This window comes from Brachycentrus maculatus, unplaced genomic scaffold (assembly GCF_059751285.1).
Source record: "Brachycentrus maculatus isolate JH-2025_06_01 unplaced genomic scaffold, ASM5975128v1 h1tg000039l, whole genome shotgun sequence".
Lineage (NCBI taxonomy): Eukaryota > Metazoa > Arthropoda > Insecta > Trichoptera > Brachycentridae > Brachycentrus > Brachycentrus maculatus.
This window is the reverse complement of record NW_028280793.1, coordinates 1295406-1308373: the sequence shown is the minus strand read 5'-3', so window position 1 is coordinate 1308373 and position 12968 is coordinate 1295406. Positions and strand designations below refer to the sequence as shown.

At 33.0% G+C, this 12968-nt stretch overlaps 1 protein-coding gene across 1 annotated transcript in view; it reads right to left on the bottom strand.

The window, feature by feature from the left end:
• Positions 1–12519, bottom strand: part of LOC148312479 (uncharacterized) — a 199353-nt gene extending 186834 nt beyond the window's left edge. The window contains exon 1 of the mRNA XM_088276683.1: positions 12469–12519. Within this exon, the coding sequence (XP_088132809.1) occupies positions 12469–12519 (51 nt within the window). The remainder of the gene's footprint in view (positions 1–12468) is intronic.
• Between the last annotated feature and the right edge of the window lie 449 nt (positions 12520–12968).

Below are 12968 nucleotides of genomic sequence, written 5' to 3'. Positions count from 1 at the left end.
TGCAGGTATAGGCAAAGAGAATAGAACGCCACACAAATCTACACATGTATAAGCCATAAATGTAAAAGCTATAGATGTAATATGTAACTATAGATGTAAAAGCGATTAAAAACAATTTCAATAATTTATTTTTAATACAAAAACAAATAGTGCGCGATTTCTAGCTAACTAACCATCACGACGCATCCCCGCAGGGGTAGAGAGAGAGAATAGAACGCCACACAAATCTCTATGCTAACAATCTTCGCTCCTTCCATGGCTCCTGGCCTGACCACTACCAAGTATTTGAAATACTTGATCGTGCCAAGTCTTAGTCGGTCTTTCTCTGCTTTTTTACCGACTACATTGGCCTTATGCATTTGTTTTACTGTTCACTCTTTATTCATTCGATTCACACGCCCAAACCATCTCAAGACACTTTTCTTAATTATATCGATAATGCTTATCTCAGCCTTGCATTATTTTCTTGTAACTGGTGATTGGTTGGTTTCGAGCGTTTTCCATACATCGTTTACATTCATCGCATTTTGACTGCATTAAATCTACTTAAATTATGTAAAAAGTAAAAAGGTACTAAACAAAATTTTAAAAATAAAAATTAAGACCAATTTAGGTACTACAAGTATTTCAGCTATATCGAAACGAATTTTATGAACCCCGGAGCGTTATTTTATTTACTGTAATCCATACGTGAATTGAAGTTCTACTAAATAGGCTTAAAAGCCTACATACGTAATATATTCGTAAATCTTTGTGGGTCTGTTTCCGACACGCTTCGTTCACAGCTGTTTTCAGGCGGTCGAAATGACTGAAAAATGTGTAAAAAGATATAGGATTTCCGGTCGCTATCTCGCGCTTGTGCACTACACGGAATTTCACTGTCAGGCAGTCCGGTTTTTTCAAATAAAAGCGACTACGACAGTTTAGCGCGGTCGAGTTTTCGCGCAACGTGTTCACGCACCGATCAAGAGCTCCGATCCGAAGAAAGACGGACAAAAGCACAAGCCAATCCAAGCCAATCATCTTTTTAAAGCGCTAACTGACGTTAAAATTCCGTGTAGTGGACAAACGCTCATCGAGCGCACCGATCCGAAGACAGACGGACAAAAGCACAAGCCGATCATTCGTTTTATCATGCTAACCGGACTGCCGGACAGTAAAATTCCGCGTAGTGCACAAGCGGTCTATCGATAGTGATGGCGGTAATAGCGCGTCTATAGCTGCCCATTCAGCAGATTACACAATGACACAGTATTTAAGTCCTATTTAGAAACGATGACATCATATTATCGATGTGATGATTACACTGTCAGCGGTTGTTATTGTTGGTACAGAATTTATGGGAAAGGTCACTTTTGGTACAATTTTTTTTAACGCCTTTAGACTCGGTGAATATTAATTAAATAAAAATTATTTATGACTTCTTGGAAATTAAAATTGAATAAAATATGAAGTTATAGGTGGTTTAATTGTTGCTGGTTTTAAAAAAGGAGTTTCTAAACCCTTTTGACAATACTTTAAATGTGTTAAAATAAAAAATAAATATATTTATACATGTATAACACATGTCCTGTATGTTTTCCTGTTTTCATCCACCTCCATAGCAGTAAGCACGTTTAGCTACCATGCCGGAGGTACCGAGTTAGATTCCCATGGGGATCAAATTAAATTAGGGGTTTTTTCACTCCTATATTTATAATTTATATTATCTATAAATATTTTCGTATTATCCCGTCCCCAAAGCGCGGAACTGATGACCTTCCATTTTTATAATAGACGATCTTATTGATGACATGGAACTTCAATATTAAAAACACAGGAACGCATCAAACGAAACCAAACTATACCTTCACTTTTGGTCAAAGGAACTTCGAATATTACTCAATAAAGCTGCATAATCTGCTTCCATGATCTATAAAGCCATTTTTTAACAAAACTATTTTTGAAAAAGCTTTTTATATTTGGATAACGGAGGTGGGTAGATTTACTATAAAATAAATCATATCACGATCATGAATCATGATAGCCAAATTATTAAGAAATAACTAATAAATATGATTTAAAAAATGTAACTTCGTTTTGACAATCACTTTGAATATTTTATTATAACTTAATTATAATCTCTACCGGTTTCGAAGCAAACAGCTTCTTTATCAAGACTGATTAATCAGTCTTGATAAAGAAGTGGTTAGCTTCGAAACCGGTAGACATTATAATCAAGTTATAACAAAATATTTATAGTGATTTTAAAACAAAGTTACATTTTAATTATAAAATGGAAAATCACAAAGTGTTTCAAATATAAATTATATAACTAATAAATAAATTAACTATTGTAAAATGAGCTGAGAAGGACACAGTATTATAATTGTTTAAATACGTCCCATGAAATCAAAATCAAAATCAAATACATCTACCAATGTGATGATTTTGAATTTTAAATTGTAAAATAATATTAAAAACATATTTTTTTTAAACTTGTAGTATCTCTGCACATTACGCAGTTATCGCTAAGAAGCACACCGTGGCAAGTAGTTCAATCGATAAGGACTTATTTCTGTCGGTGAGCAACGATATGACAAATTATTTATTTGTATTAACGCTTCATTCCCGCGCCGCCCCCCGATAGCGCTGTCCGAGGTCACGGTCCCCAGATGAGCTCGGTGACAACATTTCGTACGTTTGTGGACGTGACACCCCTGTTTATTCATCGTTTAACGCTCAATAACAAAACCAGAGGAATGCTTTCACGACCAACTTTGTAATCCGCGATTTGCGAATGTCATTTGCGCGATTTTACGTTTATATCCGACTGCTTTTTAAATATGTTAAAAATAAATAAAAACCGGACGAATGGAAATGAATTTTTCTCTACTTCTTAACATATTGTATAGATATATGTTACACCCTAACTAATCACGTTTAAAGACTGATTTTTAACGTTAAGAAAAATGCATTTCAAACGCATAGACGACTGTAATTTATTTATTTATTTTTCAAAACATATTACATACATAAGTCATATGTATAATATTCCCGATGAGTAATTTCTATTTCTTATTTTAGGACATGGGATTTAGGTAAATAAGAATGGAACACAAATAATAAAATAACAAAAAAGATTTTTTTTTAAATAACCAAAAAATGGCAAAATATAAAAACAATAAACAGGAATAATTAATAGGCATAAGAAGCATATTTGAAATAAACAAATGAGATAATATACAAAATGAGAAAATATAACTTATAAGAAAATATTTAAAAAAAAACATAAGGTAAAAACAAAATAAGAAAATATGACTAAACACTACATGTATATCTTTCCATAAAGTACTTTTTCAGATCATCCATTTTGGATCCCCGAATGGGTTCTATTTTATATAAATATGTTATCGTTCATTTTTTATGACTTTCGATACGTTTGATGTATTGAGTAAATAAAATTATGTAAAAACAATAACAGATAACAGTACGTAATATATGTGTCACACGTACAATAAAAAACAATAACATTTTGAGTGTGTCCAAATACTTGTTCACAAAATCTGGATTATCTCCAATTACAGGGGTTATTTTCATATTATTTTTTGACATCTCATCAAAGATGAAGAAGAATATGGAAGTCTGGGCATTTACGGGGCTTACGACCGTCATAGGCTGGTTTAAGTGATCACTTTACACACGTGTAACATTCACCAATTCTACCCATTATTGACAACCACACAACTCAAATTCTTGGAGGTTCTATATATATATGAACCAATTTAGAAACCTTGTTCATGAATCACTAAAACTTCAGTAGAGACATCTATTGGTGAGATGTAAAGAAGCTTTTTATTAAGCAGAAACTCTTATATTAGTATGTGAGATCCGAATCCCGGATTATAATCACACACATGAGAAACGCCAGAAAATACCATTTTCATTTTTATTATGTGATTCATGAACAAGGTTTCTAAATTGGTTCATATATATAGAACTTCCAAGAATTTGAGTAGTGTGGTTGTCAATAATGGGTAGAATTGGTGAATGTTACACGTGTGTAAAGTGATCACTTTAACCAGCCTATGACGGTCGTAAGCCCCGTAAATGCCCAGACTTCCATATTCTTCTTCATCTTTGATGAGATGTCAAAAAATTATAAAAAACAACGTTGAAATCTTTAAAAAATATTTAAAACAAGAGTAAACACATTGTAAATCGTTTCGACTAATTAAAATAAGAAACAGCACCTACCACCTCATCATCCAATTCAACGTTTTAAAAGCATAACTCTCAAATTTATGTCACATACGGTCTCAATATCAATTAATTGATAATGATGAGGAACGCATCGAAACACGTGTCACAAAAAAAATATTTGAAAAATAGTATTTACTACTAAAAAGTAAATATAAAATGAATTGATAAGGAAATCAGCTAATAAAAATACTAAAAATACACGCAGTAAATTACTTTATATTTTTGATAAACTTATTATTTATGTTTTATAATATAATTAAGATGAAATTGTGTAATCATTCAAATTAGTAATTAAGAAAGCAATCCAATTATTTTTAAATGAAAAACATGATAGTATAATTTAGATTAAACTCGAAGCTACAAATATTAATTGTATGTTTTTTTATTCGATCCATCATAAATATTTTGAATGCGTAAATATTTTGATTTTTTTTTTCAGAAACTCGATAATCTTAAACTGACAGCATCAATTATGATGGTGTGTAAGAAGATGTTTAACAAAATTAATGTAGATATTTATTTACAACATTTTGAGTGTGTCCAAATACTTGTTCACAAATCTGGATTATCTCCAATTATAGAAGTTATTTTTCGTATTATTTTTTGACATCTCATGAAAGGTGAAGAAGAATATAGAAATCGGGGCATTTACGGGGCTGATGACCGTCATAGGGTGGTTTGAGTGATCACTTTACACAAGTGCAACATTTACCAATTCTACCCATTATTGACAACCACACAACTCAAATTCTTGGAAGTTCTATATATATATATATATATATATATATATATATATATATATATATATATATATATATATATATATATATATATATATATATATATATATATATATATATATATATATATATATATGTATATATATATATATATATATATATATATATATATATATATATATATATATATATATATATATATATATATATATGAACCAATTTTGAAACATTGTTCTTGAATCACTAAAACTTCACAAGAGACATCTATTGGTGAGATGTAAAAAAGATGTAAGAAAGTGAGATGTATATGAGGTCCGAATCCTGGATTATAATCACATACATGAGAAACGCCAGAATATATCATTAAATATCATTACATATTTATTAAATAAGTACACATTCAAATAGTTTTATATTTTAAACAAACCATTTGCCATATACAAACAAACAAACATATGTCGGTATTTTGACCTTGTAAAGTCCATTCCACGCCATCGTCCCGCAACAGTCAAGGCACACTCGCCAAATTTAGTGCTCTGTTTGCGACCTGGTAAGATTACTTTACCTACTTATAGCAATTTTAATAGCCGATCGAAGCGTGAGACGTTTATCAACCAATTCGCCTGAAATACACAGCTCTTTTAGATACTCTGGAGCCATATTATGTATTGATTTATTCATGAGTAGACAGAGTTTATACTTAACCCTTTCGGGAATGCGTAACCAGTGCAGTTGGTGAAGTAATGGGGTGATGTGACTGAATTTAGAAATTCCAAAAATCAGCCTCGCTGCTGCGTTTGTAACTCGAACACCATAAACGGTTGGGGACTGTTTGGACCATTCAGGCGCGACTCGGCTGCTTTCGTCCGCAAGAAATTCACCCTAATGCGTTTCGAATTCCATAATATTTGCAGAAGGAAACGATTCGTTTCCATACGAAGATCGTAAAGAATAATTGTTTTCAACTTCGGCCATTGTTGGAGGATTGGTCACACCGCGGCTTATCGCGAAATTTCCGCACGTACGTGGCCATGTAAAACAATATGTTCCCATAGAAATTTATAAATAACACGCTACACTGTAAAGCTTGCCGGGTTTTACCGATTTTATGCAGTGTAAACATTATATATGTACCTGCACACACCTTTAAAAAAATAACATTTCAATGCACACTTTTCGCGAAAAAATGGTTCTACAATAACAAACCATTTTAACCGACTTAAATATAGCAGACTTAAACTTTTCATTAAATAGGAATTTATCTGGGAAAAACATTTGGAAGAGTCTAAACAACATCGAGGAGCTCTTTTTCTCCATCTTACTCTTCATTACTGAGGGTGGAAAACAAAGAGTTCACGCATTCGTGGAAGCCTGGGTATAACAGACATCAATAGAAAGTTAGAGGAAAGGCAACAGAGATGGTATGGGCACATAGGACGCAGAGAACCTGAATATATTGTGAACCAGGCCAATCGTCATGGATCTTTCTCGAAAGATATTTAGAAGAAGACCAAAGAATTCATGGATTCTACAGAAAGATTTTTTTTTTTGACATCTCATCAAAGATGAAGAAGAATATGGAAGTCTGGGCATTTTCGAGGCTGACGACCTACTAATGAAAGAGTTTCTGCCAAATAAAAAGATTCTTCTCATCTCACAAATAGATGTCTCTAGTGAAGTTCTAGTGATTCAAGAACAATATTTCAAAATTGGTTCAAATATATAGAGCTTCCAAGAATTTGAGAAGTGTGGTTGTCAAAAATGGGTAGAATTGGTGAATCACTTTAACCAGCCTATGACGGTCGTCAGCCCCGTAAATGCCCAGACTTCCATATTCTTCTTCATCTTTGATGAGATGTCAAAAAAATAATATGAAAATAACTCCTGCAATTGAAGATAATGCAGATTTTGTGAACAAGTATTTGGACACACTCAAAATGTTGTACAGAAAGATAACATTATACGAAGGCATGGCCAAAGTGACGTTTTTCATGATGTCCAATTTGGGATTTAGGCAGAAAGAAGGATCTGGCTAATTTGTATAGCGCCTTTTTTATAATTTACTTTTTCAATGAACAAAAAAAGTTACAGTTATTCATTGGTCTCATTTCTACGTGTCCTATCTTCCTTACCCCTCATTGCTGAGTGTAGTGACCATTGTCGAAGCAATGAATCTTCTCCAGTTGTTCCGTACTGCGCTGCACGTAGCGCTCCAACCACCGAGGTGCCTGCTGCTGCCTTAACTTGATCGGTCCATCATATAGGGATCTTTCTCTCACTCTCTTCCCCCCTAGGCTATCGATTACAACCAGTCGTTCCAGGAAATCCTCATTGCCACGCGCAACGTGTCCAAAGAACTGAAGAATCCGTCGTGTATAGACATTAGCTAGAGTCAAGCCATCTAAAAAGCAGTTCCTGGCGAATGGACTCGTTGGTGCGTCTAGCTGTCCATGGAATTGGGAGCATGCTCCTCCAACGCTACATTTCTAAAGCGTCATTTTTTCTCCTTTCTGCTGCTTTTATGGTCCATATTTCACCAGCATAGAGAAAAATAGAGTGGACCAGACTCCTGACAAGCTTTATCTTGGTGTTGTTACTCACACCCCGAATTTTTATATTAAAACATATATATAACTTATGTAACTAATAAAACATGAAAATATTTATATTACATACAAAGAGTTGTAACTGAATCGGCATTAAACGATTAAGAATATCATAAAACGTTTAGACTGCGAATTTACTAAACGATATTATGGCAGACGTGAATATTAATACTATAATATATGATTATTATCCAATTCTGCGTTATAAATTATGCGAGTATCACTTCCTTTACGGGCCCGTACAAAATGGCGGAGGAGGAACAACAAGACGGAGTCGAGAAAATATTTGGCATAATTGCAGAGTATCGCGGTGCGCCTAGATATTTTTTCTTCATCTGCCGCCAGGCAGTCGTTTCCGTATCGAAGCTTAATCCGTCTGTACGTGATGTTTACATTTAAGAAGCGATATCTACAGGGTGGCGCAAAATTAATCACCCTATCGGAAGACGTCATAATTTTTTTAAATGGCGTCGTACGTCAATTACATTAGACAAACATAAACTAAACAGCTGCAGTATACAGACAAATTGACAAAACGGACACTTGTAATATATATATATATATATATATATATATATATATATATATATATATATATATATATATATATATATATATATATATATATATATATATAGATAGATATATATATATATATATATATATGTATATTTTTATATATATATATATATATGTATATATATATATATATATATGTATATTTTTATATAGATATATATATATATATATATATATATATATATATATATATATATATATATATATATATATATATATATATATATATATATATATATATATATATATATATATATATATATATATATATATATATATATATATATATATATATATATATATATATATATATATATATATATATATATATATATATATATATATATATATATATATCAACACTAGGGGCAGCCACTTGACGAGCGTCTTTTTTTCTACTTATTTTCATCATTCAAAATCATTTTTTTATTTGGAAATTTTACAGAACAGTGACAAAAATACATTTTCATTAACGAGTAACACATGACCGGTATTTGTACCATTTTAGTCAATAAATTTCACGTTTGTAATTCAATATAAATACCTGGAAGAGGGACGGGAGGGAGGAAAAGGGGAAAAGGGAAAGATCAAAGCTCAAGTCCAAGACAAATTATGTGAAAATAGGGACACACCACGATATGAATATCCACTTACTATGAAAGCGATCTCAGTAAAAACGTTGTTACAAAAAAATGGATGATTATTTTTGCGCCACCTTTATTTGTATACTGCAGCTGTCTAGCTTACAAATTTCATATATAATTGGCGTGCAACGCCATTTGCAAAAATTATAACATCTTCCGATTGGGTGATTAATTTTGCACCACCTGTACCTTCTACAGCAAGACCGTGTTATAATGATACCTACGTTGTCTGTACCACTCGTCTACCTGCAAGGCCATAGTATTCGGCCTACGCTTTTTTATTCTCACCGTAAGCCATCAACGCTATCATGACGAGACGATTCATTCATTATTTGAAGCTTCAGCGAATCCGGCGACCGAAAACTAGATTTACGAGATTAATTTCACGATAAGAAATAGTTCATGGCTTACTTTAAACGAATTCGCGTTTTCTAGCAATATTAAGCGAGAATTTCGGCGTACAAAATTTGATGGTTTCATGAGAAAAAACGATTTGCCATTATCCATTTTCGAACCATTACTTTTACGGAAAAAATACCGGATTTTGAACATGAGAATATTGCTATAATTACGTTATACACGAGCTTGTATTTTGTGTATTAAATAACTCAATTTCGTTTTTCATACGGTGGTAGCTAAATAATTGTATGAGAGGTTATTAAAACAGTAAATTTCACAATAAATTAGCAATTAATTTTAACCAAAAAGAAAGATTATTTGATAATAATGATAATTTACCATATTTTATGTGTTTCACGTAGCGCATGAGTTAAAATGAAGAAAAAAAGCACTAATAGAAAGAATTTTAATAAAACGTTTCCTTCTTACATTTGCTAAGCACAGTAAAAAAAGTGAATTTCTGTATTTATATATACATAGAAATTTATTATTTGTTATTATATTTTAATAACAATATTTATAAATTTTTTTATAAAATAAAAGTAAAATCGATTTCTGAATCGATGTGTTGGATTTCCAGCGCCATCAAAATCCAGCGAACATAGCATTAACTAAGACGCATCGTCTGCATTACAAGTATTAAAAACTTACCCTATAGGAATAGGTAAAGAATAAAAATATTTTTCTCTGATTGCGTTAGAAATTTATTGACATTATTAACCATTTCCCATCTTATTTAGAATAACACTTATGTAGGAATATTTTGGAGTTAATTAATTTAAAGAAGACCAGTTTCGAGAACATCTGTTGCTCTCAAAACTAATCATGTTTAATAATAATAATAATAATAACCATATCCGCTCCCTAGGTGGAGCATATGGAGTCCACAAACTGTCTCCAGGCTTTTCTGTCGGCTGCCAGCTCCCTTGCATCCTCCCAAGTCAGATCCGCGTCCCGAAGTTCTGACGAGAACTGCCGACGAATTGTCAGCAGTGGTCGTCCTGGGCGGCTCGAACCTGATGCCTTGTAAAAGAGGCAAGCTTGATGGCGGCTCTCAGGAGGCATGCGGAGTACATGGCCAAGCCAACTGAATCGCCTTTTCTTGACGACAGTTGTGACCAAGATTTGCTGCGTCCTACGCCTTATCTCTTCATTCCTCACAAAGTCAAACCACCGCACGCCTAAGATTCTCCGCAAACACCTATTCTCACAGGCTTAGTACACGGCTGCTCTGGGCCCTTGTAAGGTGCCATGTTTCGCAGCCGTATAAGAGAACAGGAGCAATGCAGGCATTGTATAGGCGTGTCATGTTTACATCAATAAAAGTGGTCTTATATTTTTTTTTAAATTTAAATCGTCATGTTATTCCACAATGTTTATGCCGAATCAATAAATATTATGTAAAATCTTATCCGATTTTATTCCAGTGGTCTAATACCAAATATCATTCAAGATTATTTTATTATTATACATATATGGAGTCCAGATGTGAGTGCACATTTTTTTTAAAAACTGTATTCTGGGAAGAGGATCGAATGGTTTTTATACTAATCGGATTGTAAAGACTTAAAAATAAAACAAATCGGACCAGAAAGTGTTAAACATGTCTAATGAAATAACAAGCTGGTCTAAGTTATTTATACTTTTCATGCAGGTGTTGGTCGTCAATTTATACAATCAATTCATTTGTATGGATTTAAATAAAACGCAAAATTAAATTATTTAAGCTGTTTACCGCTGTCAGTAATTTATTTCTCTGTTTACTGTCGAACGGGAGTCACATAAAAGATATCACCAATTTGTAAATACAAGCACTATGGATAAAATTAAGAAAGATAAGGTGGTTTGGGTATGTGAAGAAATAATAGTAACATAAGTTTATGAGGTGAATGCGGTTGGTAATAAGAGCAGAGGAAGACCGAGGAAAACTACAGGATCAAGTATTTAAAATACTTGAAAGTGGTCAGGTCAGGAGTCGGAATAATCGGCGAGTATGTATGAGAAGATGCATGAATATGGAAGAGGCGAAGATTGTTTGCAAAGACAGATTAGTATGGCGTTCTATTACCTCTGCCTACCCCTGCGGAAAAGCGGCGTGATGATTAGTTAGTTAGCTACATTAAGGCGAGATATTCGATACCTCGTAATTTAATTTTCTTTAAACTCAGTTTAAACCGAGTTTCCCTTAACATATAATAGTGTATTTTTTTTTTAATATTATTTTTTGACATCTCATCAAAGATAAAGAAGAATATGGAAGTCTGGGCATTTATTTATTTTTGGGTCGTCAGCCCCGTAAATACCCAGACTTCCATATTCTTCTTCATCTTTGATGAGATGTCAAAAAATAATATGAAAATAACTCCTGTAATTGGAGATAATCCAGATTTTGTGAAGAAGTATTTGGACACACTAAAAATGTTATAATAGTGTACATTTACTTTTTTTTTAATTACCTAACGTTCAAGTGACTTTGAAATCTTGCTACAGCTTATGCAACACCGCTTATCATAGCCCTACCAAGGCTTCAACTTTATGAGCTTTATAACTTATGCCTACTATTACTGCCACTCGTGAGTGGATTTACTTCTTACGCTCACTCCTTTCAACAACGTCATATATCAAAAATCGTCAATTTTCACTTGTGCTTGATTTCGAAATGCCCAGAAAATGTACTTTATCCCAGCAAAGGCGGCATATTTTTAACTTTATATTTACCCGCTACGGAGCAGAAAGTGTTGTTTTTGCATTTTGAAGAAAAGGTATTATTCAATTATTTTTTTAAATATATTTATTACATATTTTTCAAATGTAGAAAAAACGTTCAGGTTTTACCCAAAAAGATCTGTTGCACAGTAAAAAGTTCAATTAGTGGCTCGATATTTATTTTTAATACATTTCATTACATTTTTATACTTTAAAAACGATCTCCTGAAAAATCAAGTTTTTTGATATATGACGTTGTTGAAAGGCGTCAGCGATATTTTTAAAATTTCTTGTAATTCATGAGAGAAAATTCTATGCAAAAACACTCGTTTACACATTTACACGAATATAACAATGAATTTCAGCATATTGTACGTGTGTTGTTCGAAGCGTGGCGTTGGTAGGAACTACGTCATACTAAGTAAGACTTTTACATATACATACGAGTATACTGGGTATAATGTTCGGTATTATGCGGACTAAAGTCCCCATAGGCTCTGGCCGTGTGTTGGAAGAGGGTCATAAATTTTGTCCAAGGCCCCGCAAACTAACATGGCCGACTCGCGAGTCGCCGGCCGACATAGAACCTCCTCTTGGACGCATTATACGAGTATTATTATACTATCCAAAGCCCCAACGGCATTCGTTTGTTGCCCGCTCGAAAAATGTGCATGCCGATATTTTGAATTTTAAACGCTGCCAAAAATCCTGTCTGAAAAGATTTAACAATCGAATCAATTAAAAGAACGTGTGGGTACTTAAGCATACATATTATACACACGCAACGTTGCAAAACTATAAGGAATTCAGTTTTATAACTATAAAAAAATGTATTTTTTTGACAATTCTTCAAAGATGAAGAAGAATATGGAAGTCTGGGCCTTTTTCGGGGTTGACGACCGTCATAGGCTGGTTTAAGTGATCACACGTGTGATCACTTAAACCAGCCTATTACGTTAGTCAGCCCCGTAAATACCCAGACTACCATATTCTTCTTCATCTTTGATGAGAAGTCAAAAAAATAATGTGAAAATAACTCCTGTAATTTGAGA